Genomic DNA, 27,804 nt, shown 5'->3' on the forward strand with positions numbered 1-27,804 from the left:
ATACCATTTTACACTGGGACCTGTGAAATCAAATGACTGGATAAAATCATGTCTGGTCAAATGTAAAGTTTAAGTGAATCACAAATAGAAACACACGGACACAAATATGATTAACAGTGATGACCTTACACTACATATCTGCATCACAGGAGCTCATCCTTGCTTCGTGGTCCCTGCTGGAGGTCCAGCCTGTGGGCGGATTAGAGGCACAGTAATTGGATTGTGGCGGGTGTAGTTACCCGGGTCGACCGGGGGGGCGGCGGCGGTGAGCGGTTCGTAGCTGAGTGAGTCTAAACTACAGGCAGAGAAGAAGAGGGGAACTTATTAAGTTTCGACAGGCTGCTGTGTTTGGGTGAAGATGCCGGTCAGAGCTGGGTGAGCAGTGCGAATGTGCGCATTTTTACACGTTTGACAACAATTTAGTTACTTAATAATAAAATGTAAAGTCATCCCGCGGCCTTTAGAGCCGAAACTTCACCAAACTCATCAGGCTAGCAGCGACGTTAGCTAACTGAATGCTAACTGAATGTAAGAAGCCATTTAGCTGTTAGCTCAGGCTAACACCAGCCTTGTTGCTCCTTTAAACCATCTAAACCAACAGGTTTATCACTAAATGTGTGCTCAAAGTAACAGTTATATTCAGTATTTGTTTGAAGCCGTGGGGTTGTACGGGTCGGTGCTGCTGGCCGCCAGGTGCCGTGTTAGCTGTTAGCACTAACTCAAAAACAGCGTCAGGTTGTTGCGACTGCTCGGGTTCAAGTATCGTTGAAACCAAACGAAGTTCTGTTTTATATTAAATTAATCGCATAGAGCCGGTTTAGAAGTGACAGCGCTTCGTTTCAGCGCAGGTATCAGGTGTTACACGGAGCTAACGGCCAGCGGTTACGGACGTTGAAGCCGTTAAAACACGTTTTCGTCCGTATCAAAGGTCGAACTCACCGGCGGAGCTGAGACCGAGCGGGTGGTCTCTGGCTGCGGGGAGGCTCCAGCCAGCGCCGGTGACTCTCCGGGGGCACTCGGCTCTCTGGTGTCTGGCTGTGGTGGGTTCATGAAGATGTTTGGCTCGTATTGTGCTGTCTGGTTTTCACCTCTCAGTTTAATGTTATATTTATTTTCTGTGTGATTCTCTTTCATAATGTTAGAGGTCAGGGGTCAGGGGTCAGTTAGGTTTAACCATTCGCCATTCTGACAGCAGCCTGCTGCAGTTATGGTTGAACCCAAGCGCTACTGTTCATGTTGCTGTTGTTGCCTGAGACTATATCTGTAACACTGCTCCCTGTTTGTGTAGATCTATTTATTTCCTGTTAATTGGGATTTAAATATGTGCTATGTATATAAAATATCACTTTTTGTTTGAGGGCCGAATTTGGGCCACAAACCTGCTGTTTGTTTGCAGCTGTCTTAAGTTAATGTACAGCCATAATAACAGGGCAGGGACCACTGATGAACATGATGTAACTCATGCTGACTGTGACACATCTGCATGAATGGAAAAAACTCCTGACAAAAAGGTTGTAAGGTTTTTGTTTTTTTTTTCCGCTGACCCTCTGATCTTCCCACACTGAGCATTATTGCTGTCACTAGTGTTGCTCGGATCAGTTATTCAGGGAGTTGGCCTAACGTCACACTACCACAATGTGTTAAAAAGACACGGAAAGGCTGTTAATGGTTATTCAATTATCATTATTAGTGCCTCTTTTGAATATAATCTTAAATGTAATATTCTGGGGTTTTGGACTGTTGATTGGACAAAATAAGCAGTTTGAAGACAACACTTTCAGCTCTCTGAAATTGTTACAGGCATTTTTCACTGTTTTATGATATTTTACAGACTAAACGTTTGGTCAGTTAATAAAAACTATTATTAGTTGCAGAATGTTTTTTTTTTTGCACTGTATCCAGTAAAGTTAGCTTCCTTCCTTCTGTGTGTGTAGCAGCCAAATCCAGGTTTTCATCTATGTCTCCTCCTGTTTTTCAGGCTGTCTGGTGTTGTCCAGGCAGGGTCTGACTGACAGATGCCTTCATCATGATGCTGAGCTGCAGCACCCTCGCCGTCGCCCTCCTGCTGTCCCAGGCGAGAGGCTTCCTGAGCCCCTCGGAGGACGACGGCATCCCTGAAGAGTGGGTGCTCCTTCACGTGGTTCAGGGCCAGATTGGGGCTGGAAACTACAGCTACCTGCGCCTCAACCACGATGGCCGAATCATCTTGCAGATGCAAAGCCTCAAGGGAGATGCAGACCTCTATGTGTCGGATAAAACCCTGAAGCCGAGCTTTGATACCTACAAGCTGCAGTCGGCCACCTGCGGCCAGGATGTGGTGGTGGTGCCTGGGGACTTTGTGAGGCCTGTGGGCATTGGAATTTACGGCCACCCGTCTCACCAGGAGAGCGAGTTTGAAATGCGGGTGTTTTATGATCAGACAGTGCCACAGAACCCGTTTGATACGGGCTTGTACGCCTCAGAAGATGGACATAAGCAAAATGAGTCTCCTCAGGCAGCAGACGAAAAAGAGGAGTCAATCTTTTGGACAATTCTGATCGGGCTTTTGAAGATTATACTTGAGATTTTGTTTTGAAGATTGTTTCCTTCCTTGCTGCTGTGACAAAAGGGGGAGATTCTGTTCTCAGCTTAGTCAGCCTTGATACATTAAAGAAGATTATTTCCCTTTGTTAAGTAAGGATGAGAAAATGTTGTATCAAACTCCAGTGAGAATTCAGGCATTTTAACAGTTCTTTACTTGTGATCAAACATAAATATTTGATGGAAACAGTACAAATCAGTTTTAGAAATTGAAGGTTGATCACTGTGCTGAATGCTGAATTCACCAGTGAAGCTTGACCAATCAGAAAGTGTTTCACCAAGTGATAAGCAAATGAACATTAAGGTGAAGTACAGGCACATGTTTAACTCATGGCCTGAATTTTTGTCTGTGTGATCTTGAGGTGTTGAACTGCAGTTTAACCCGAAGGGCAAGAGGGGAATATTTCTGGAGTCTTAAAGGATGGTTTGGGTTTTTTTTTTTTTTTTTTTTAAATCAATCACTCACATGTAGGTAAAAACTGAGACTCTGTGGTCGCTGCAGTCATTCCTCCTGTGCATGTTAGCCATGAAGAGATCCTCTCCTAACATGACTCCAGTGTAAAAGATGAGGGACAAAGCTCACAGCTGTGTTGTACAGCCATGACTAAAAGTGAAAGTGTAGATACCGTGACCCCATTTACACCTGGATCTGTATCTGGATATCCAGTCTTGATGAGGAAAAGCATTTGTACGTTTTGTGATGGGAACGTGATCCAAGTCGACCAGACGACATCTAGAGGTTGAATTTGCACATTAGAATTCGATCGCAGTGTGAGCAGAACCGAGAATTCATGAACACCCATTAATACCAGGTGTTACCAGATTTGCCAGTAAGAAGAGTTCGTTCTCACCTCTGCACACCTGGCCAGTCACAGCGTAAAGTCATCGACAGCTCGTCTTTTTCTGAAAGCTACAAAATCTTTTGAACACATTGAACAGAGCAGTTTGAAGCATATTAAGACCTGTAGCTGAGTAATGTGGTTATTTCCCTCTGGCCTCGTCGTTGTTGTCTTTGTACAAAATTCTGTTTGATTTCCTTGCTGAGCTGTGGCAGAGCAGTATCCTGTATCCTGGTGGTCAAACGTAGGTTTGTTGTTGCAAACCCACAAACGACCACCAGGATGAAGCTCCCACTTGATTTGACCCCGTCAGACTGTAGATGTTGTGCCCAGTCTTTAATAGTGTCGTCCAATGCAGGCTGAACCACTTTAAGGCCAGTTAGGACAGAGAGGAACAACTGCAGCAACTTTTAAATCTCTAAACATACATGAGACCTCAGTGTTGAGTGTTTGTATTAATAAAAAAAAAAAGAAAATCCAAACTCATCCTTAAACTCGACATAAATCTTTATATCAAATCAAATTTAGAATCAAGCAGAGATTACAGTTGTAGTCTCTCACCTCGGCCTGTGAATGAATGAAACCGCTTGTCTTAACTCTGCATATCAACATCACACAGGACGTGTGTGTGTTTAAATATCAAAAAGTTAGCAATACAGTCATCGTCAGCCATTGGAGATGTACATGAGGTTCCTGCAGGACAAGTCAGGATTCTCTCATTTGCTGTACTGAACTTAGACTCTGAATGGGAACCTCTGGTTTGTGAAGAGACTGTTAACTTTTACATTTCATTTGGTTTGATCATTGACTTTGTTTTTTTGCCTGTTGGACGAGCTCCTGATTTAACCATCACCTCCAGTGTTGGAGTTCAGTTATTGTTACCACTGAGCAGAAATGTTCAACAGTGCCTTCACATCAGTCCTCTGCAGGGAGAACAGGTTTCTAAATAAAACAGTTGTTTTGCAGACTGTTCAAATCTTCTGGCTCCTGAGTCTTTTGTTTCAGATTTGATGAAGAGAAACATGGGGCTTCGTTACCAGAGGGTTGATGGTTTGAGACTGAGGAGAAGCTGAGAAAATGCATTTAACTTTAACAGGAAGTGAAGGCCTGGTCCACATCAAACAAACAAGGACCTTCTCCTAATACCAGTGTCCTGTATCAGGGCAGCTGATGACACCGAACTTTTCGGTTTTGGGAAATTATTTTCAGCTCAAGAATTTCATAATTTATTCCAATAAGAATCACAGCGTTTTCTGAGTCATAAGACTGAATTTGAAACGTTTGTGTATTTAAGACAGCAACTCTTTAGGCTTGTTACCTTTTTACACAAAGATGGATTAATCACGTTTGTTGGAACTTTGCACCACAGAAGTCTTGCAGCAGGTCCTCCATCCTCCAAACTGTGGCCCCGGCCTTTTAAAGAGACCCTGTGTCAAAATCTAGTCTTAAGATCTCATTGTTGTAGTTTATATTGAGCTAATTTGTAATAAAGACAGTGCACACACAGGAAATGTCATTATTCTATCACAGAAGTACTGTAAGGCTGCAACCAACTATTATCTTCATTATCAATACATCTAATGGTTGTTTTCTTTAGTAATCAATTGATTGTTCAAAAATTCTGAAATATGTTCATTATTCCCTGAAACCAAGTTAACATGTTGTCATCGCTCTGTTTGCTTCCAAAACGTTGAATTTACTGTCACAGAAAAATGGGAAACTAGAAAACATTCACATTTCAGATGCTGGTACGGGTGAATTTTCTTTCTGTCAAACACCAGATCAACTGATCAATTAGAGCATTGATTGGTTTCTGGGGCCCAGAGAAATAATGAAACAGTGAGGGTCAACAGGGGCCCAACATCAGGTTTTAAGGACCCACTGATTTAAAGTCAGAATTTTAAAAAGCAGCCGTGGATTGGAAACACAAACACTGAATGTATTTCAGTCACATCTCTGCAGTATATTGTTTATTTACAGGAGTAAACTGCTGAAGTCCTGAACAGACCCACTGACCCTGACCTGTGTGTCCACATGTTTATCATCACTCAGAACAAACACACCCGCAGTCTTCACCACCATCATCTTCATCATCTTCATCATGTCAGCCTGGGGGCCAGCTCGATGCTGTTGATCCTCAGCACCGTCTGCGGCTGGATGATGATCCTCTTGCGCTGAGACCGATGTCTCTTCCAGAACCGCATGTGGACTTTGGGCCAGGACTCGGTCTTTTCGAGCACGGTGGCCTCGACCCGGACCAGCTCCTTCCCCAGCAGAGGCCTGCCGATCAGGGTGAAGTCCTCCGCCCCGACGAGCAGCACCTTCTCCATCCGGATCCGCTCCCCGCACTCCGCCTCGATGTGGTTCTCGATCAGGATCAGGTCCTCGTCCGTGACCTTCCACTGGCGCCCAGCGAAGTGCACCACGGCGAAGAGCCGGCCGAAGTCCTGCCGCTGGACCCGCTGGTTCACGGCGCTCACCACCGCGGCGCGTCGGCCCCGCTCCTCAGCCTCCGGGACCGGGCTCGTCTGCTGCGCCCACGGCGGCTGGGACAGCGACGTCCGCGGCACCAGCTCCCCGCTCACGGAGCTCTGCGGTCGGACAGAGGCGGGGAACAGGAGAGGGGGTCTGAGCGTCAACATGCTGCATGTCCTCCACAGTCCTGCGCACCCTCTGCTCGCCGCCATCTTTACCGGAAATGCTGTGATCCTCAATGGCGCATGCGCGACCTCTGTAAAGCCTCACACACCTTCCAGTCACCTGATTTTTTCTTCTTTCATAAACACTTATATTGTATTTTGCATTATTCACAAACAACATGTACAGATGAATTGGAGGATGAACAGCATCAATAACATGAATCTGTTTTAACTGATGTAATAAAGAAAGTGGGAGAAGAATAAAAGAAAATCAATAAATAAAACACTCATGTAAAAGCAACAGTTGTGCAAACGTTCGGAAAAATTCCACATTCTGTAAACTTTTGTGAAAATGAAGTGAAAATAAATATATTAAAATTAGCCCTTTTACAGCTTTTTATGTCATGGTTACCCACTAGTGTTTAGTCCATCTTTGTGGTATAGTTTTGCATCTAGTCGTTTTGCACTTGTTTCTTTTGCACCTGTTTTAGTCCTTTTGCACCTGTTTTAGTCCTTTTGCATCTCTTTTTGGTCGTTTTGCATCTCTTTTTGGTCGTTTTGCATCTAATTGTAGTATTTTGCGTGTGTTCGTGGTCGTTTAGAATCTGCGCAGTCGTTTTGAGCCTCTTTCAGGTGATTTTGTGTTTCTTTGTGGTCATTTTGTGATCCGTTTTTGTTCCTTTAGCGTCTCTTATGACCGTTCTGTGGTTGGTTCATGTCTCTTTCTGGTCGTTTCGCGGGTCTTTCAGTGACATTTTGCAGTTGAAACCCGGGGGGGGGTCGTTCAGTCATACATCTATGTCTGTGAGAGTAAAGTTAGGCTTCACCTTATACCTGAGGCTCGTCATCACATGATAAACCGACCTTTAGGTTTAAGTGGAATTTCCTGCAGCGCCTGAACGCGGCGCTGACGTCCCTCCATTTTGTGTCGGTCGGCCCGTTTCCGTGTTTCCGAGCAGGGACCGATTAAACTGTGTCAGCGGGGAGTATGGCTCTGCTCGCACGTCAGGAGTGCGGCTAAACTTTTTCATAGCTACCTGAAACTGTTAAAAGTGTCTCTCAAACGCCTTTAACTGATAGTTTTGTGCGCTGCATTATCTCAGAGGCGTCTTGTAGTGAGAGCCGGACATCGCTGACACTGACAGCTGGGAAGTAAACAGCTAACGGCTAACAGCTAACAGCTAACGGCTAGCGGCTAACGGCTAACAGCTAGCGGCTAACAGCTAGCGGCTAACAGCTAGCGGCTAACAGCGGCTAGCTCCAGTGTGACCGCCACTAGCTGCGCTGGTTAACCGTCGACAGCAGGCTAACGTTAGCCGGCTAACTTGTGAGTGTTTTTGGTGGCGTTAAGTTACATCACCGCGACCTGCCAGCACCCTCCCATCCTAATTTTTGTCAAACTGCTCCGAGCACGGATTGCCACAACGGCACTTTCCATTCATGTTGTTTTGGAGGACGAGACTATCAGACCTCCGCTTCTTCGAGCCAGGGTAAGTTAAATGTCAGGCTGCCGAAGCTAACTTTACTCCACCTAAGTTGAAGCTAGTCCCAGGTGTGTTTGTTTCAGTGGCTATTTACCTGGGAGCGGCTGCAGCAGCTGCACAACCTGCCCAGGCCTGATTAATCCTGTTTTACTGCGCTTAATGTCGGTCGGTTTCTATGTTTTCTACTTGATGAATTTACCCAACAACATGTACGACTGGGAGAAGTAATCAGACCTTTTACATAAGTAAATACAAATACCTCACCATAGATTTACCTTATTGCCAGTAAAAGTCGTAATTCACTTAAATATCTAAGCAATATCAGGTAAGTGTACTTACAGTATCAAAAGTACTCGATGGATATTTAACTTTTAACAATTTTATCTGGATCTCTTGAAAAGTCTTTAGGTTTGATTTAGGTTCTCCCCTGTCTGTTGCTCATTCAGGGCCAGATCATGTTGAATGATTCATTCATTATAATATATTTATATATGCCATGAAATAATGTCAAAAATATGAAATAAGTGTAAAAAAAAAAAAAAAAAAAGACATTTATTTAACAATGCACTTGGTAGATCAGTGTAGGCTTTGTCATTCCTACTGGGTTATATGGATATCTTTCATGCTCAGGTAGCATGACTGCAACAGGTTAAATTATACTTGGTCTCAAATACAACTGAGAGAACTCTGAAGAAACCCTGTTTTTAGTTATGATTAATGTGATGATTAATTTCTAAATTAATTGTTTTGTCTACAGAATGTCAGAAAATAGTGAGAAATACCTGTTTTACTTTCCACCATCCAAAGATATTCAACTTATTATCACATGTTACTAAGAAAAGCATGAAGTCACAAGTCACATTTGAGAAGCTGAAACCATGAAGAGCTGCAACAGTCAATCCACTTATAGACTGATTACCAACCATTTTTGATAATTGATTAATCGATTCAGACATTCAAGTAAGAGTGCAAAACATTTGATGGTTCCAGCTTCTCAAATGAGAGGAATTGCATCTAGTAATCTAGTTTTTTTTTTTTTTTTTTTTTACATTATGGACTGTTGATCAAACTAAACTAGACATTTGATATTATCATGGGCATTTATCACTGTTATGCTTAATAGACCAAAGCGTTAATTAATCAATAATGAAAATGATCATTAGCTGCATCCCTAAAACCATCAAATGTTTGGATGTTTTTACATGAAAACTGACTTAAATAATTAATCAGTTGTCTAAGCATGTCTAAAATGTATATACAGTTGGTTAGTTTAACTTTTCACAATAAGAGTTTAAGAGTAAAAGTACAAAGTGTTCTAAAATGGGAATACTAATACCTCTGGCTGCCATTTTCCCAGAAAAAGCCTAGAAACCCACACACAGCCATTGGCCTTTAGCTCAGTGTATTTCCTTAACCACAAAAGCATCCAACTTCCTCATACAGCTCCCATCCTCACCCCCTCCCTGGCTGTAGTCCTCTGTGTAGCCTCACACAGTTGATGTGGGGAAACTTTTTTTTCCATTATATGGCTATTTACCAACTGTTTGGGTGAGCAGCTAAGTGGAGCCCAAACCTCAGTGATCGTGACCTACTTAAGACCTCACTTTACTTTGACCGTGAATGGAAATGATTAGTCAGATTATAGGGGTCAAAGGTCAGGACCTGTTGGTTTTTATCAGTGTGTGGCTGCCAGTTTTGTGTGTTTTTGTTTTTTGTTTTTGCTGCAGAGGACAAGAAATATTCTTTAATCTTCTTTTCTAAAAGCCATCAGATCCTCACATAAAGGAGAGACTGACATGAGATTTTACTTATTCAGAATTTAAATACCCAGTATCTCATATGTCCTCTTAAGTAGGGCCGCAATTAACAATTAGCTTCATTATCAATCAATCTGCCAGTCATTGATTTAATAGTGTGGTGTTTAAAAGTGAAAAAGAAAAAAAAAAAAATACAAGTCACAGCTTTACAGAATCCAAGGTGATGTCTTCAGACATCTGGTTTTGTTTGAACTGACCTGAAGTTTTCTGTCATTCAGGCCCAAGATGAGCAGAAATTCTGCCATTTGAGAAGCTCAAACCTGAGTAAAAGTTTTCACATTTTTCTTGAATGACAGAAGACTAAATGGTTAGTCAATTATCAAAATGTTATTATTAAAAATAAATTGCATCATACTAAAGGACAGAAGAGAGGCCTAGGACAGACTGAACTCCAAGTATTCTGCATCAGGAGGGTTTTTTGTTGTTGTTTTAGATCCCTTTAAGGCGCCCAGTAATTCTTACATCTGTTCATGTTTTGCAAAATACTTGTGTCAGCAGAAGACTTGTTTTTTTTCCCCCAGAATAGAAAGTAATGTTGGCTGCAACAAGCCATTATGTTTAACATCCATTCATCTATCTAGTCTGTAAGATGTTGTGTTGTCAGAAGTTACCAGAGCCGTAAATCAAACTGTCTTCAGTTTACATTCATATCAAACAGAGAAAAGTAGATATTCTGCAACAGCCGCTTGGTGAATGATTCTCAAAACCAATTAAGCAGTCAATCAACTAATTGTTAAAGCTCTAATTTAGAAGCAGAGTGAAAAAACTCTGTTAAAAACCTTGACGGCCAACAGTGTATGTTTCTTTATTATACTAAAAATAATCCAAAACATTTACATGAAGTGGTTTTCGTCTTTTGAATTGGTTATAGGTTTACACATGTCAATTTCAAACAGGCTGACGTAATTGCTTGAGGTGTGTTGATTGCGGTTGGATAACCTGATTATTAGTCTTATAATTAGAGGCAGAATACAGTAACAGTCACTGAAACTAGTCTCTGTCTGTGGCTTCAGTCTTCGTGCACTGAAACATTTCTTTAATCTCCCACTCTGTCTCTGCCTCTGCTGCTGGGCCTTTCCATTTAAACCATGTCACTGACTAACTGGTGAGCTTGCTGGGTGAGATTCCTTTGGTCTCCCTCGGTGAAAACCTGCCCCGACACTCAGCCTTGCAGCCTGAGGAGTGGAGGAGCAGAGGGTGAGGGTGGGGTAAGGAGGCAACGTAGCCTGCATGAGCCAACAATGGGCCCAGGCAGCTAACTGGTTTGGGGAGATCCAGTGACCTGAGTCAGTCATTGTGTGCCGAGCTGACATATTTAGAGCAGTTTCAGGTAAAGGTATATCATAGGGAGGCTTTATATGGATGTGTTTTTTGCTTTGAGGAAATATAAATTCAGCAGCAGGTTTTCTTTATGTTGAGTTTAAACTGAAAACTTTGTTCTACAAGAGCAGCAGCTTTACAGAAGTGAATCTAAGTAAAACAATTTTCCAACATGTAGGAGCATACTGGGTATAACCTTAGTGCTTTGTTGTTCAAAATTGTCGTTTTCACTTTAAAATACGGCTGCAACTAACAGTTAATTTCACTAACGATTAATCTGTTATTTATTTTGAAGGATGCATGCTAAACACCCGGCAAGCACTTCATCAGGAACACTGTAGACACACTGGGTAGTTCCCCCTCTCAAACAGCCTCCGTTATTTGTGGCACAGTGAGATTCTGCTCATCTCATGTCAATCTCCTGTTCTACCACATCCCGAAGGTCCTCTATTGGATTCAGGTCTCGAGACTGGGGGCAGGTTCACTGAAGTTCACTGAACTCACTGTCATGTTCATGAAACCAGTGTGAGACGGCTTTAGCTTTGTGACATGGAGCATTATCCTGCAGGAAGTAGCCATTAGAAGATGGTGAACTGTGGCCATAAAGGGACGAACATGGGCAGCAACAATACTCAGTCTGAGACATTAAACCACTGATTGGTATTAAAAGCCCAAATTGTGAAAAGAAAACATCCCCCACACTGTTAGACCACCACCACCAGCAGCCTGCACTGTTGACACAAGGCAGGTTCATGCGGTTGATGCCACATTCTGACCCCACCATCTGCTGCCTCAGCAGAAATCCAGATCCATCAGACCGGACTACGTTTTTCCAGTCTTCATCTGTCCAGTGTTGGTGAGTCTGTGGCCACTGCAGCCTCAGGTTTCTGTTCTTGGCTGACAGAGCAGAGACAGGCCCGCAATAGTCGAGACAAGCAGAAATGAAAGTACCTGATGGTAAAACGGAGGAAATACTGTATGAACTTTCCAGGGATCCCACAATCTCCATCGAGGCAGAATCACAAAAGGAGAACCGCTTAATCAAATAATGAAATCAGTAATGAAAGTAATCACTAGCTGCAGCTCTAATAACAGCACTCGTGTTTTGTCTGTGGCTTAATTGACATTCAAAATGAGTGACCACACAGAGGCGAGAGGAGAGAAAAAGCTGTCTTCTTTACTGCTGTCCACAGCACAAAGCTTGTGTTTTTAAAGATTTCCTCTCTGTAGCACCTTTTTTAAAGTTCAGTTTTGGGTTCTGAAAAATCTTGGTTTAATGCGAATGAAACGCTGAGAGAAAGGTTTTCAGTTCTACTTAGTTTGCTGTGTTGGTGATAGAAGTCACTGCAGGAGGGACTTCCACTGCAAAGCATGAAGTCCACCAAGATTCACTCTTTCGAGGTGATGAAGACACCAAAGTCAGTAGGAGTCATCCTCAGGGATCCATAAATATCTATGGCAGTCCATCCAGAAGTGGTCCAGATGTTTCAGTGCTACCGTCCCAGACTCTAACTGTTAACAAGGCTACAAATGGGTTTACAGCTGAGATTTAAACCACTCTAAGCCTCTTTCTGTCTGCGGGTCCTTGTTGAAATGTTCATCTTCTCTGAACTGCACTGATGCATCCCGGGAGCTGCTTCAGCAACAGCTTCCTTCTACCATGAATGTTTTCTTTAGAGTGAAGTGGGAACAGACATTTGTTTCCACTGTGAAGGAGCAGAATGAGGCTCGCTGGCAGCCGGCTCGTCATCTTGTTTTCTCTTTAACACAGCACATGTGTAAGCAGGAAAATATTGTAACTGCAACTAATCATGGTGAGCTCATGTTTTTGCCAGTTCAGGTTTTCTCCTACAAAATAAGGAGAGTGAGTTTATTCATCTTGAGCCTCAGAAAACCATGGAGACATTTTAAGAATGAGTTATCATGTTCATATAGGATTTAGACGACAACGTCCAAAGTAGTGAAACCATCCGTCAACAGAGGAGGAGATCTACAACATCATTTATCTCCCACCTACAATGCTCATCAACGCTCTACTCATCATCTCTTCCCTGGAGATTTAACAACCATTTACACTCGGCCTCATGTGACTCCAACGTCTGTTGTTACAACATCCAGGAGCACTAACAAACCAAGTGACATCAGTGGCCTTGATAACAACCCCACAGAGGTTAGATACCTGGGTCTCCTCACCACTCAGTCAGAACTGAAGCAGCCTCTTGGGCCCTGCTCAGACCTGGCATTAGCATCCGTCTCCAGTGATCTGCTCACAGCTCTACAATTAAATAAGGTTTTAACCATTTGAAATATAAATATAAAATATTTTCGGTTTCTTACAAAACTGTGTTGGGACTAAACAGACTGCCCATCCCTAATCTGTGTTTGGGCCCATTGTCCTGCTGCAGAAGGAGTATCAGACTGATCAGACATCTCCCTGATGGTGTTGTATGATGGACATGGATGAATCTAAACGTATCAAGTGCCCAACATCTGCACAGTACTGTTTGTTCTATAGTTTGTCCATCCTCATTTTACACCAATATCACCAAGCTGCAGCTGTGGAGAACCACTTCAGAAAAACTGTGCAGAGGAGTGTTTTCTCAAAACCAAAGGTTGTCCCACTGGTGAAGACCTTTCACAGTGTGGCTGTTTTTCTAAGCAGCTATTTGATTATTGGTGCAACTTACATTGAGTATTTCAGGTTTTTCAAATATAAATCTTAGAAGAGGTCTACCACTGGTTGGCAGTCCTTTGGATTCATGCAAGACTCCATCATGAAATGATGAAGACAACTGTTTAAATACTGGCGCAGCCCTACATATACATGTTTTTTGTTTCTTTGTCACTAGAGTATGACAGATCTTGCCGGTAGAAAGTTATTATTTATTTGCCAGTGTGCTGTGCAGAGCTTTCCCAACAAAAGGATCAAAAATAGATCAAGTAAACAAGGACACAACCTCTGAAATAAAGAAATGGATCTGTTGTTATGGGGGTGTCAGTGTCAAAACTGCTGATGTGCCTTCACATTATGTATCGAAGAAAAGAGCAGTTTGTTTGTTGTGCATTCATCAGAAACAGGATTTTTGCACCTGACTTGGATCTGAAAGTGCATGTGAGGGTGCACTGATAACGATGTTCCTGTTTTTCAATGATCATTGAACGGAAGTTTTTCAGTTTGATCAGTTAAAATACTGTGTCTGTTGTTTTTCAGGAGTCAGTGTGTGTCGTCCCAGCTGAGACAGTGAGTCACCTGCCTTTACCCCCCCACAGAGAAGTGCCAACAGAGGGACAGGATGCCTATTCCTCCCCCTCCCCCTCCTCCCCCTGGACCCCCGCCCCCACCCACCTTCAATGAGGTCAGTGACTAGACTGAACACACAGTAAAGGTTACATCAGACGGCGGCAGCGATGTCGTACACTTCAGTGTCGCAGAATTCACTTACAGTTACAGTTTGTTTGTCCAGTCAGGAAACTGTTAACACTATATGATGGGACATAATTGGACATCTAACACGATGATGAGGGATCACATGCTGCCTGGTCCCATCATTCAGAATCATAAACACATTCATTTAGAACAGTTTACTGTTAATCTTGCAAAGAAGCTCATAAATGCAAAATCTTGAATTTATGAGCTTCAGATATCCTGTTTTCAGTTGTTGAGTCAAACTACTTGTAACATTTGAGGCTTTAGTTTTTTGTGTTTTTATTGGACTGCATTCATCGAGCAGTTTTTCCTTTTTTCTTCATACTTCCTAAATTTACCAATCATTCACCTGTACAGAATTACAGGTGAGCAGCTTCCTGTTTTTTGAAACGGTAATTTTTTACTCTTGCCTTTTTTTAAAAGGTGGACATCATTTTAATTAATTTGGACTGGGTACCCTGGTATTACCCTGGTATTACCCTGGTATAATGAAACCCTGAGCATTAACACACTGTCCTGTGGTAGCACAGCAGGATTTCAACAAGATTACAAAGGGACAATAGTGAACACTCTCCTACAAAAACATGTTTGAGGATGACCTGATAGGCAAGTGGCGCATACCATGTGAGCACAAATGCTCTGAGCACGGGAGACCCTGGTTCAACTCCCACCAGGCCGGACTCTTTGCCACATGTCATTCCCCTACTCTCTGTCCCATTTCCTGTCACTCTTCACTGTCCTATGCATAATACTCCTCTGAATAATAAACACAAAATGGCCCAAAAAACATATTTGATTTGTGAAACACTCACTTTCAGAGATCTGTAGTGTAGTTACTTATTCTTGGAAAACTGAGTGTAAGAAAATGAGACCAGCTTGGGCAGATCATCTTGTTCCTATGTTTGTGGTCCTATGAACAATAGAGAAGGTTAATTAGAGTAAAAATCTGTAGTTTCAAGGAGTCAAACTCTGCCATAATGAAAAAAGCAGACAGGATGACAAGTCACCAAAAGCCGTCTAGTAAAAACCTGCTGAGTCATGTGACTTTTGTTTACAATCCCTGGTTCTCTTTAACTTAACTGTGCAGTTTGATTTCAAACAAAGTCCACAAACTTTCCACTACAGTTCAGACCCGGGGAAATGAAGGTGTGATCTCAAGTTTTCATCTTGTGACTTTGTTTGTTTGTTTTTGTTTTGTTTTTTTATCCTCACAGGCGAACACGACTCCTCCCAAACTGAGCTCATCCGAGGCTAAAGGCAGAGGAGCGCTGCTGTCAGACATCTGCAAAGGCGCCAAGCTGAAGAAGGTCACCGCGGTCAATGACCGGAGCGCTCCCATTCTAGAGAGTGAGTCACAGCAAGTTCATTGTATACACACTCAAACCTTAACACGGAGGCTTTTTTTGGAGCATTTTACTGCATTTCAGTCTTTAAAAATCAGGGGAAGACACTAGTTACTGAACCTTGTGTTAAAGTTCTTCAAATGTGTTTATACTTATTTATTATTATTACAGTTTATTATGTGTTTGTAGTAATTTATCCACCACATTTATATCAACAAGGGCACATTAAATAACAGAAACATGTCTCTGTGATGCAGCACAATTCAACAGGACTGTAAACCACCTCCTCCGGAATGATCCTACAGTTGAATCAACATCTCTCAACAAAATCTGATCATTATAACCTTCATGAAGGAGGATGTAATGCAGGACAGTTGTATTAGACTGCATTAGTCTTAGCTCGGTCAACTCAGTCTTTGTTTTTAATTCCTCAAACACATGAAAGCACAAAATTTTTTTCATTTTCATACAAGTTCTTTTAACAGTTGGTGATCTTTAAAGGTCCCATATGTTACACTTCGGAGAGTTTTATTAGCAGTGTTCTCTCCATGAGAAGCTATATCTGTGGTTTTAAGAACCAAAAACCATCTCAGTGTAGTTTCTCAGTGTAGTACCATCTCAGCTTCTCTCTGGAGAAGCCTGAATAAATATGGAGATATTCTGTGAAAATATAAGGTAATATTTTTTGAGCTGGGTATGAGCTGTGTGCCTGGGTATATTAATAATATTGTACCTCTTTTCTTTCTTGTGCACACTCCATGGTGCTAAATAACCACTGTTCTCCTGAGTATTTGAATATTAAAATGTTTTCGTACTTCTGCTTTCGTATTTGTTTGTATTGACATTTGCCTAATTTATTTCACCAGAATCAGGAGGAAGTGGTGGTGGAGGCGGCGGAGGAGGAGGAGGTGGAGGTTTTGGTGGCGGAGGCCCAATGGGAATGGGAGGCCTTTTCCAAGGCGGTGTGCCAAAATTACGCCCAGTTGGAGGTAAAAACTTTGTTAGATCTGTAATTTCTTTGCTTTATTTATTATTGTTACGTAATTAGCGGATTTTCTATGAAGGCTGACACATTTTTGTTAAAGTGTCCTCATCATTTGTGTAAATAAATAAACCAGGGAGGGGAGCTGAGGTCGAAGTCCACCTCTCAACGTTATCAGTCACATTACATCAGTCACTGATAATCTGCACAAGCAGTGGATGAACTGAATTAGATAAACTGCAGATAAACTCCTGAGCTTGTACTTTTATTTTTACTCCCAGTAATGTTTCTCCATCATCAGTAAACAATTCACCAATTCACAGTGCATGAATAAACGGAGGGGATTTTAATATGAGCATAGTTATTTCCAGCTTAATGGACCCCCCCCCCCACCTCCACCCTTGAGTCCACTTATCTCTGATGGAGCAAACGTATTTGTGGCCAGAGCTGAAGCAGTGAGGAACGATTGATAGGAATTATGAATGAAAAGCAAGAACTCTGAGCTTACTTCATAAATATCAGGTATTAACGTGTAGGATCTACATGATGCTAATGACACCTTTGACCTCACTACAGCTGAGAGCAGTTAACTGCTGGTGTTGAAAGTGATTTTTTCTTGCTGTGATGAACTAAACACCACCTCTCTGTCCTCCACCCAGACGGCTCAGCAGCTGGTTCAGTGGGCAGATCCGCACTGAGGCCCCCGGGGTCCCGACCCACGGCTCCTCGTCCCCCGACAGGCCGCTCCAGCTCACCCTCCCCACCCAACAAGCCCTCTCCACCTGAGCACCAGCGCTCCCACCGCCCCTCACTCCCTGACATCTCCCGCCCCTCCAGCAGCAGCTCCTCCACAGGCAGCGGTATGAAGCACAGCACCTCGGCCCCGCCCCCTCCCCCACCCTTCAGCAGGGGTGGCCGTGGTAACGCCCCGCCTACCCCCAACCAGAAAGCACCTGCTCCACCTTCCACATCCTCTCACAGCAGAGAAAAGCCCCTCCCACCGACCCCGAACAGAGGCCCCACCCCTCCCAGTTCCGTGAAGCCACCATCTTCCAGCAGACCTCCAACAGGTGGCTCCTCTGTTCCTCCACCTCCCCCACCCTACAGACCACACACATCAGTCGGCATCTCCAACGGGCCGTCCCACGTAGACGGGGGCGGAGCTCCGGAGCTGCCACAGAGGCACAACTCCCTGCACAAAAAGCACTCATCGGGAGGCGGCAGTCAAGGACGCAGCCATGCTCCTCCGCCTCCTCCTTCGTTGTCTCCATCCTCTCAGCAAGGTGCCCGACCACCACCCCCCGCCAGAGAGCCGCCTGGACGCAGAGCAGGTGCAGTACACCCCCCGGCACTGTAAACGCACTACATCATCACTAATTCTGTGTTTCAAAGGTCAGAGGTCATGACTCATACTAGTTGTGGAAACAAAACAAAAAAAAAGATTTGAGATCAGGGTTTAGTGTCAATCAGAGAAACCGTTAAAGATCACTTCAGTCAGTTTGTGTTGACTCTTGGAGGCATCATTAAACACTCACAGGTCAGCTGATCATTACCCAGGGATGTACCTCAGATGTCTGGGTCTGTTATTCTGCCATGAACTGGCCAAACACAGACTGTTATACTGGATACTGGGATATTTCCAGTAAAGGTCTTAAGTGTGTTTCTGATGCAGGACAGAGGATGTGTCCTGTTTAATCGAACAGTCTCAGCACAAGTTCAACCACAGTTTATCCCTTATAACAAAAGACTAGTGAAGACCAATCACAGGTTATTTTACTTGTGATTCCTCTACAAATTAGGGATTAGTGAAAAATTAGTTAACTGGCCCAAATTACTCATGTGAGACTTGATTTTTTTTTTTCCACTATGTTGAGGGCTCCCACTTATCATTATCATTATCATTATCAATAAAGAAATCAGTCTGCCAATTACTTTTTCAATTTATTATTATTTGTTTAATTTAGAAAATTGCCCAGAACAATTGGTGACTACTTCAAATTACCTGCTTGGTCTGACCAATCGTCCAATGGGATCTTTGTCTGATAAATGAATTGATCAATCAGTCAGTTATAGACTGTAGTTAAGAAAATTAGTTAGGTGGTTAAGGGTGGAGAATTAGTTTCCTTGAAGGCTTAGGGTGGAGAATCTGTCGTCTGACTCATCCATCAGTCAGTTGTTGGACGTGTCTCATTTTAAAGTAGCATGTGAAAAGTTAAACTATCTCTGTCCAGACACGAGTTTTAGCTCCATATCAGAAATCATCTCAACACAAATCTTGTGAATACACACACACACTTGGAATGTACATGCCGGTGTAAACAGGAAGCTGTTGGTGCTTAGTTGCAGAAAATACTATGAATGAGAAACAGCAATGGTGAAAAGTAAGACCAGAGGTTTCTCCTTCGTAAAATGCAGAATTTAACTACACAACAGCTGCAAGCAAAGACAACAAGGTCAGCAACACTTGTAATTCGTTAACCATGTTGCTTTCACCACTCGACGTCACGGTTGATGCCGTTTGTTTTCATCCAGAAAAGGGTCACACGATAGAAGCGACAAATCGGGGGAAAGATGTCATGAGTGATGAAACTCAGTCAGTGGACAAACGTGTGTGTCTGCTTCATCGTTTCCTAAACTCTCTGTTTCTGTCCGTCCAGACTAAAACACAACCCCAGAGTTTTAAATTAAAACGGGTCCAGCAGCTTTTCCAAAAGTCTCAGGGGCTTGAAAACTTGAGAGTAGTGTGGATGGCAGGAGTAAACGTGGCATTTTAAAAACTGAAACGTCTTAGTGTGGATATAGCCTTAATGTTTGAACAGTCCCAGTGATGTAGATGACATCTGTCTCCATCCTCAGCTGGAGGAATGTTCATTCAGAGGCCCAAGCAAGTTTTGACTCGTTATCTGTGACGCTCTGTTGTGTAACGCAGTACCACTTAAACATTTCCTCCACATGGTCACACCTCCTGCTGGTCCAATCTGGAAGTAGAGCAGAGGGCAGTGACATGGTTCGTTTGTGTAGCACACAAATGGCATCCAGGTCAGGTGACTGCACAGACACTTAACGTGCTATAGTTTAATATTTCCTGTGAGATCTGCTTTTGTGTTTTGGGAAATTACTTTTTTCCTATTTGGAGCAACAGTCGGGGAAATTACAGTGTTTTAACTTGGGGAGCAGATCTGTGTTGAGGCTTGGTTGGATGATCACACATATAAGACAACTCTGTACCCTTCAAGTGTGTAACGCAGAAGTTGCTTTTATATGTGTATGTTGACATAGGAAGAAATACTCTTAAGATTTAAGACGCCCACAGTTTTCCAGAAATGATCCTCGCCATCTTTGATAAACTTAGAGCTGAAGATCTTCTTTCCTCCTCAGAGCAGATTTACGTCTCACTGGAAACATATTCATAATCTAAATTCAGAGTGAACACACCAAACAGGAAGGCACTTGTTAGCTGCAGCTCTGTGTTGTGATTGGACGACGGAGCGATTCGCCACGAGGCCTCCTGGTTTCTCCGCATTCCTGAAGCCCTGTGGAATATTCCAGCATTCCTCTTCACTTTCACTGTCACTGCTTTTACCCCCACTTTCACAGTAACTCACTGGACGACTGATATTTCCTTTATTCTCTCTGCTTCTCTTTACACTGCTTTTTAGATTTCTGATATTCAAAAGTATAATAGAGCAAAATGATGTGTTACTACTGCCTCGGTTTATAACAGTTTCTGTTCCAGAACTAACTATAACCAACTGCTCATGTCGCCATAGAGATTTGTTGAGTGATGGCATAAACTAGAGTTTGAACTAACGATTAATTTCATTATCAATTGACCTGCCGTATATTATTATTATTATTTATTTATTAATAATTGTTTTGTCTATAAACTGCCATAAAATGGTAAAATAAAAAATACAGACATGTGACAGAGAAAGGCATCAAATTCTCATATTTGAGAAGTCAGTAAATATTTGACATTTCTGCTTTAAAATGATCAGCTGATTAATTGATTCATCTTTAGAGCACTACAAAAAACCAAGAGATTGGAGTTTGTCATTTTTCCATTGTTGGATGTCGGTATCCTGCAGTATTAAAAGAACCATGCCGGTGGTTCTGTGTTTGTTGTGGTGCTGAAACGATAAGTCAGCTCATCATAGTCCATTAAAAGCAATAAATAAATCAACAAATGCTAATCGACCGGTCCTTTATCAAGCAAACAATTCCAAACATTCTCTGCTTCCAGTTTCTCAAATGTGAGCATTTGCAGATTTTCTCTGTTTTACATTATGAATCTGATCAATATCAATCTGAATATCTGACTTCACATAATTTAGTTACTGATCATTTTCCAATTAAAAAATAAATAAATAAATTACAAATTAAAATCAACTTGAAACTTGCTCCAGATGATTTGATTAAATGCACACAGAGAATATTTAGCAGACATATTTATTGTTGGTTGAAGTTATGTTGTTATAGGTGCTGTGTACTTCAAGTGTGTGTGTGCGTTGTCGTCCACACAGCTCCCCAGGTGCCCCCTTCCGGGTCTCGTAATGGTGGTCGGGACGCCCCTCCTCCCCCGCCCCCGTACCGCATCAACAGCTCTGCAGAGTCCCACAGCCGAGTGGGCAAACCACCTCCTCCTCCCTCCTCTTCCTCCATCTCATCCTCCTCCTCCCGCACCCCGGCCGGCCCCCCTCCACCTCCTCCACCCATCAGGAACGGCCACTCCAACATGTCCTCCTCCAAGTCCATCATGGGTAAGTCAGGACAGCGCTTCAGCATCATCATCTTCCTCCTACTCATCCACAGCTTCACCGTTCACAGCCACTGAAGGATTTTAATCATTTCACTGTTTGATTAGTTAGAAATGTTTTACTAATCTAGCAGCAGTAATATCTAAACTGCTGTGTAGACCCTCACCTGAAGGTTACGTCAGTTCTTTCAAGACGTTACTCTCATTGTTGTTACTTACTAAAAAAAAATAAATACAGATGAACCCAGAAACACTCAGGGAATGTAGTCACCTGCCACAGGTTGTATGTGCTGCTAAATGCTGGAAGGTGGTGCTCACACACTGGTTACTTCATGGACCGCTCTGCTGAAGTTAAAAAAGCATGAGATGATTAGAAAAAGTCCAGCACAGAGAAAACTGGGCCAAAAGTTCAAAAGAAACCCTGCAACAGCCAGTTACTGTTCATACGTAATCTTATCCTTCAAATCATGTCGTATATCATTTATGTTCTGTGGTCTGGAACCGTCTGCAGTCAGGGGGGTAGAGGACACGAGAAACGCTCCTCTTACCACTCTTTTTCTTTCTTGCTCATTCTTCTGGACTGTTACTAAATGTACCTCCATGCAGCCAGACTTCTTTCCGCTCTTCAGCACTTTGCACGTGCCACGACTAAAATCTTGCAGATCAAGATTTCAGATGTGAAGACGCGTAGGGAAAATAAAACAACCCAAAGTGTTGGAGCTTGTTTGAAATGAGGAGTTAGGACTGGCTGCTGTTTTCTGTATGAAATGAGATCCTGTGACTCCTGACATTTTAGTCTTTCCTTCCCCATCAGCAATTCTGATGTTGAACTCATTCTGACCTCTCTCGTTGTCCTGTTTAATGCTCAGTCAGAGGAATTGTTAACATGGTTTTCTTTATGATCTTGATGCCATGGGGGCAACAGAGATGAATGGCCATCGATAGTCAAATATCCCAGTGCTGCCATGCAAACGAGCCTTTCTTTGTTTCCTGTTGCACTGGAACAAATCAGGAGGGACGGAGCAGTTCCTAGATTACTGTCAGGGGGTCCTGTTCAGAAAACTGAGAAAGTACCCAAAGAAAAGTCGAAGTAACGGGACAGTTATGTCTTATGTTTTTCTTTTATCAGGAAAAAACACCATGAAGTTAAATAGCTGTCTTTTAGCTTTCAGTGTTTTTAAGTGTATTCATATGACTGTGCAGCCCTGTGTTATACCACGCCACAAATTTTAGGACATTGGTTGTAAAATTAAAGACAAGGCAAGAAGACCCTGAAACAAGCAGGAAATCAGGATCGCTGCAGTACAGACATCACACAGGGAAGATAAAAAGTTTCAGAAACTTCAAACATTCACTTTATGTAGAGGGATAAGTTCCCCCACTGCAGGTCTGAAGATGTAAACACCTTCAAATTAAAGCAGGAAGACTGTTGACTGTACTGACCTACAAAGGCAGCTGATTAGGGTTTAAAGACACTCAGAGGACACTGAGGCAACATAAGCCACAAAGAACAAGACACCAAACATTATTTTCACACATCAGTAATTCCTAATAGAGCACATTAAGATTGAAATAAACTATAATCCATAAAGTGAGGAGTACTCACTCCTCTTCATCATCTCTCAAGTCCAGACACTTTACAAAAACAGTGAATGGAGCCTAAACCTTTCTATTTGTACGTTTTTTTGTTTGTTGTTGTTTTATTGAAACCAAACAGGAAAGCGAAGTGTAGTAAACTGTTTTATTAATGACATTTAATTATTAATGTTTTAGCTGGAAGGTCGTTAAAAAAACACAGGTAACCAACTGACCCTGCAGAGCACTACTTTATATTTGGTTTTAAAGTAAATTCACATTCAAACAGGCTTTATTGACACGACCAGAGGTAAATACAGTGTTAACAACAAAACATATTAATACTAAAACTACTACTACTACTATAATATGAATACTATATACTATACTATTGCTATTTTGCAAAAAGAAAATCACAAAAAGGAAAAGTGTTTTTCCCTAACACAAATTATTGTGTCATTAAATAACAGATATTTACATGGATGAGGCAGCAGAATATTAAAAATGCCTTTTAATATAAAACACTTCAGTACAACTGCCTTAATTAGTTTTTAGTTTTTTTGTATTAATTAGTTGCACATTTTTTAAAATCTGCCTTTTTTGTTTTGTTTTTTTTCTTCCCTCAGATGATTTTGAATCCAAGTTCAACTTCCACCCCATCGAAGACTTTCCACCTCCAGAGGAGTACAGGCATTTCAACAAGGTCTACCCCAGCAAAAACAACAAGGGTACGGAGCAGCCGCTTCTGTGCAGGACACTGTTTACACCTCACTACATTTATCTTTTCCTGTCTTTACTTTTTCAAGATAACAATAATACGGAGAAACAAGTGGCCTTGAACACACATCTCACTGAGAGCAGAGTGTTGTTGTCAGACAAGTTTGGTTTATTTGCTCAGTGAGAAGATGGTGAAGTGGTGAAAGTACAGGACTGAAGAAGAGAAAAGGGTAATTTTTGTCTGAGCTTTCATTTAGATGCAACTGTCTCATAGGCCCAAGATGTCAGACGCTGTTTTGTTGTGATTATAATTCACTTAGGAAACTGATATGAGTTTATTGGGGACATAAACTGAGCTGATGATGTCACTCCTCAGGATGAGGCCGTGTGTCAGGAGGAGGATGGAGGTGACAGGTGAGCTGCCGTGTGTCTGTGCAGACGTTATCTTCAGGTTGACAGTTTTTATGTGTGGCTCAGAACTTTTGTCCCATTTACTGCTCTGTTAATCTCTGTTGGAACCGCTTGAGCTCAGGTGGTAGAGTGGTAGAGCTCAGTCTGTGATGAAGCCGCTGTAGTGACCTTGTTTCTGTTACACATGCAGCAGGTAAGATATCAGAGACCTTATTTTGGAAGCATGGCTGACATATTTTAATTGTACTGACAGAGGAGGCTGCTTCCTGGACTTTGAATTGTTGTTATGCCTCCACAGCAGCGACAGTCAGCCCCGGTCAACGCCTTGAGGGAATTAAAAGGTTGTCAAAGGTCACTGTGACCTCACAAAACACATTTCATACATTGATTATGACATAACTCAAATGTCTATATGGATAAAATATAGTGGTGACATTTTATATCCAAAAGGTCAAAGGTCAACTTTACCTTGACATCATAATGTTCATAAAACACTTCTGGCCATTATTCAACACTGGAGCTCAGGAAGGAGAGGTTGTGACCACATTTCCTGCGACTTGGCTGGTTGGTGGAGGAATCAGTCACGAGGCGGGAATTCTAGTTTTGTTTTTATGTTTTTTGTAGAGTGTGTGTTGGTGTGGTCGGAATTTGGACGGAGTAATAGTAAATACACCACTTCATGAAATAATCTCTCCTTTCAACCTCCAATATTATATGATCTGTTACTGTGTAATATTGGTTTTAACACATAAGAAAACAAATACTAGAGCAGCACGATATACAAAAAAATCACATTGCAATTATTTTGGCAGATATTGCGACTGCAACTTGTGTCATGATTTCAGTTGGAATAATAATTTTTGCATTTTAGATTCAGTGGAGGAAAAAAATATAAATAATGATGTGATTTTTGTTGGATCTTGTACTAAAAGCATGTTCACTTATATCTACATGATTAGTCGGCACCAGAACGCTTCATTTATGGTCTGTTGTTGTGACACGTTTTGCTCCTGAGATTTGGATGTTGCACTTCGCCACGTTGTGATTTCAATAATATTTTGATTAATTATGCAGCGCCAACAAATACCAACACGGTTCAGCCAGTGGCAATGACCAATGCCGATCCTGCGGCTGTGGGACCATCGTCACCACGATGTGACTGCAGCGTGCTTCGTCAGTCCTTCACATTGCTTGTTATATTTTTATAAAACTGCTGAGATATTTGCTAAAATGTGAAGTGATCACAAGCTGCAGAAAGCAAACTACACAGTGCAACATATTCTCACTTCAGGAACAGACAGGAAGTGAAAAGACTGTCGCAGCAGTACTTCCTGAAGCTGCTGAAAGATCTGTACTGACCTGTTTCTTGACTGACGCTCTTATTTCCAGCGTTTGATCTGTCTTCATGTCCCTGCAGCCCTGCAGGATTTACGGCCTGTTCTTCAGAGTTAATCATTTCTACCAGTTTGTAAGTGTGAGGTTCGACCTTTAGTGACCCCTGTCTCTGTTTGTGCCCTCAGCCACGATGAGAGGGGCTCCTCCTGCGCCGCCGGTGATGAGGTGAACGGGCCTCAGCTCAGGACTTGGACTCTGTCAGCCGACTTGGTGGGCGGTCAGGAGGGAGCGGTGAAGAAGCACTCGAATCACAAACACACTACAACACACACACACACACACACAGATACACACTAACACTAAACCACCAGCTGGAAGCACAGTGGCCAAAAACAGTAAACACTACCACACTACGCAGGTTTGACACTACTCATCGGTCACGTTCTGTTTTTGCACGAGAGAAAAAAAACCACTCGGAGGCGAGAAACAGACTCGACCTTCGTGACTGTGACCGCCTCGACTTCTCCTCTGCTGACTGGACTCAGAGGTTTCTGTTTGACACTACATATCAGGACCAAACTCCGAACACTTCCAAATCTGTGCATTCCACCTTTTTTAATGCATATTCATGATGATAATGGTGATTTTCATAATTCTGAATAACATCTTTTCTTTTATTATTTTTGGTTATGGGAAAAAAATCAACACTACAAATGGAAACTGTGTTTGAGTTTTTTTGGAAAATGGATTCCACTCAAGTTTTCCCACAGAACTGATGATGCCATGAATATGAGGCTGAGTGATGTTTTTTTTTTTTTTTCTTAGTTTATGTCTTTAATAGCCATTCCAGCAGTGCCAGGTGAGGGTGCGTTTGAATCATCTCTCTGTCTCAGTGTGCCAAAAGCGGGTGGAGTCAAATGATCTGCAGAGTGAGGACAGTTTCCACACTTGTTCTACATGTAACTATAAATTCTCTCTTTGATCATGGACAAAATGCATTAAGGAAAGCTTGCCAAATTATGCCTGGTTGTTAATTTTTAAATTCAGATTTGGACTTTCCCGCTTTTCTTCTTTCTTTTTTTTTCCTACTTGTCTTTATTTGGGTTTTTTTTTTTTTTTTTAAATCTCTGTAATGTTGCACGGCTGGTTAACTGCTTAACCGAGACACTGTGCATGACGCTTACGACATCAGGATTGCGTTCACGTTGAAAAACAAAAAAAAAAAAAAAAAACACAACATTCATTCCTAATTTGTCCCTGATGTGACTGACTAACTGTAGTTCACATAGGCAGCATCTTTCTGCAGACACACTGTGGTCTTTGTGTGGGCCACCGCCGATGTACACTCACTTATCATGTGTTTACTGGACCACATTTGGATGATTTTAGCTGCAGGTTTGCAGAGTTTTTGAGGAGTTTATAAGGGATCTTTTTTTTTTTTTTTTTTGCAGAATTTCTCTTCCAGGGAAATCGGTGTAAAAGCTCAACTCTGTTCAGAATCCATAATTTTACTTTTGCTGCTGGTGGTCCCTTTTAAAGCAGGACAGAGGGAGACGATTCGTTGATGTTAAATTGCTATGCAGTTTGTACAGATTGTAGCTGGGAGCAGCTAACCAAAAAAAAAAAAGGAACACTTAAGTGCCAGAGAACTGTTGAAGCAGATGGACGTTCTTTACTACTCTTTTCTTTAAGCTTGACGTTAAAACACTAATACTCAAACTAAGAGATCATGCAGGAAACATGAACAAAAAGAAACGCTTGTTCAGGTCAGACTCTCCATTCTCAGTGATGCAGCGCCTCCTGCTGGTCTTTGCCTTACACAGCTCTGTTGTCACTCATGGTACCAGTGCTTTTATTTTTCAGTTTTGTTTTTTTTCTTTGTTTTTTTTTTAGGGGGGAGATGATGACAACAAAGTAAATAAGAAACAAGTCTATTTGAAAATGCAATAAATATTGTATATTTACAGTAAGGAATATGGTAATCATAGTTATTGATCTATTTTTATGTTGTAAAAAGCTTGTAATATAGGAAAGAGAAATGATTAAGAGTTATAACAATGTTCCAGTGGGTGAACTTTGGTCTGATAGAGCTTCTCTGGATGTTTGGCCATGTGGGTGAATGAGCTGGATGGATGTGTGTGAGGCTTTGCCAACAAACCAGCGTTTTGGGGATCCCGTTTCTAAAAACCCAGTTGGCGGGTAAATGAGGTGAAGTAACGTGGTGAGAGGTTGATGATGGCAACAACACAAAACAACAACAACAACAACAAATGGAACATCGCTTCCTGTTGTGGATGTACACTCACCTTGATGCACAGGTGACCCGTCACATTTGCCTCCTCATGTTCTCACCTTGTTCACGCTAAAGAGCAAAAACCCTGTGGTCATTTCATGTTAATCAACCATGTTTTTATCATTTGAAATAATTTCAAATAAATGTATTCCTGTTGGGGGGAAAGGGTACCTGATCCACTGGGTATGTCTTTTTTCTTTCTGCTCCTTTTCTGTGTTTTAATGAGTCTGTGTCATCTTTACAAAAAAATAAAAGTGTACGTAGCACAATATAGAAATACTTGAGG

At 42.1% G+C, this 27,804-nt stretch overlaps 3 protein-coding genes across 7 annotated transcripts; 2 read left to right on the plus strand and 1 right to left on the minus strand.

The window, feature by feature from the left end:
* Positions 1 to 256: 256 nt before the first annotated feature.
* On the plus strand, positions 257 to 4,395 carry cunh6orf120 (chromosome unknown C6orf120 homolog). Of its 4 annotated transcripts, none has more exons than XM_071504060.1 (2): positions 257 to 375; positions 1,979 to 4,395. In XM_071504060.1, the coding sequence occupies exon 2, from the start codon at positions 2,027 to 2,029 to the stop codon at positions 2,573 to 2,575; it is 549 nt and encodes a 182-aa protein (XP_071360161.1). In that variant the 5' UTR covers positions 257 to 375; positions 1,979 to 2,026; the 3' UTR covers positions 2,576 to 4,395. The 4 variants fall into 4 exon arrangements, with proteins under 4 accessions (XP_071360161.1, XP_071360162.1, XP_071360164.1 ...); XM_071504061.1 differs by having other exon boundaries at positions 270 to 390; positions 1,979 to 2,876; XM_071504063.1 differs by lacking the exon at positions 257 to 375 and adding an exon at positions 505 to 528 and having other exon boundaries at positions 1,979 to 2,876.
* Positions 4,396 to 5,374: 979 nt separating this feature from the next.
* Positions 5,375 to 6,160, minus strand: mrpl21 (mitochondrial ribosomal protein L21). The gene has a single exon (XM_071504059.1). The coding sequence runs from the start codon at positions 6,104 to 6,106 to the stop codon at positions 5,519 to 5,521; it is 588 nt and encodes a 195-aa protein (XP_071360160.1). The 5' UTR covers positions 6,107 to 6,160; the 3' UTR covers positions 5,375 to 5,518.
* A 726-nt stretch (positions 6,161 to 6,886) lies between these two features.
* Positions 6,887 to 27,693, plus strand: wipf2a (WAS/WASL interacting protein family, member 2a). 2 transcript variants are annotated; one of them, XM_071504057.1, is made up of 9 exons: positions 6,887 to 7,548; positions 13,891 to 14,035; positions 15,321 to 15,453; positions 16,316 to 16,438; positions 17,091 to 17,762; positions 20,955 to 21,191; positions 23,389 to 23,490; positions 23,856 to 23,893; positions 25,411 to 27,693. In XM_071504057.1, exons 2-8 carry the CDS (start codon positions 13,973 to 13,975, stop codon positions 23,858 to 23,860), a joined length of 1,335 nt encoding a protein of 444 aa, XP_071360158.1. In that variant the 5' UTR covers positions 6,887 to 7,548; positions 13,891 to 13,972; the 3' UTR covers positions 23,861 to 23,893; positions 25,411 to 27,693. The 2 variants fall into 2 exon arrangements, with proteins under 2 accessions (XP_071360158.1, XP_071360157.1); XM_071504056.1 differs by lacking the exon at positions 23,856 to 23,893 and having other exon boundaries at positions 6,892 to 7,548.
* Positions 27,694 to 27,804: the final 111 nt, after the last annotated feature.

Source organism: Trachinotus anak, unplaced genomic scaffold (genome assembly GCF_046630095.1).
Source record: "Trachinotus anak isolate AG129_WGS33_773 ecotype Australia unplaced genomic scaffold, CSIRO_AGI_Tana_v1 ptg000019l, whole genome shotgun sequence".
NCBI classification, from domain to species: domain Eukaryota; kingdom Metazoa; phylum Chordata; class Actinopteri; order Carangiformes; family Carangidae; genus Trachinotus; species Trachinotus anak.

Excerpts from the sequence above, each read along its gene's own strand:
- cunh6orf120 (XM_071504060.1), top strand. The coding sequence starts at position 2,027 with ATGATGCTGAGCTGCAGCACCCTCGCCGTCGCCCTCCTGCTGTCCCAG.
- mrpl21 (XM_071504059.1), bottom strand. The coding sequence starts at position 6,106 with ATGGCGGCGAGCAGAGGGTGCGCAGGACTGTGGAGGACATGCAGCATG.
- wipf2a (XM_071504056.1), top strand. The coding sequence starts at position 13,973 with ATGCCTATTCCTCCCCCTCCCCCTCCTCCCCCTGGACCCCCGCCCCCA. Across the intron at positions 14,036-15,320 it reads CCCCACCCACCTTCAATGAG|GCGAACACGACTCCTCCCAA; the intron begins GTCAGTGACTAG and ends TTATCCTCACAG. Across the intron at positions 21,192-23,388 it reads CTCCTCCAAGTCCATCATGG|ATGATTTTGAATCCAAGTTC; the intron begins GTAAGTCAGGAC and ends TTCTTCCCTCAG.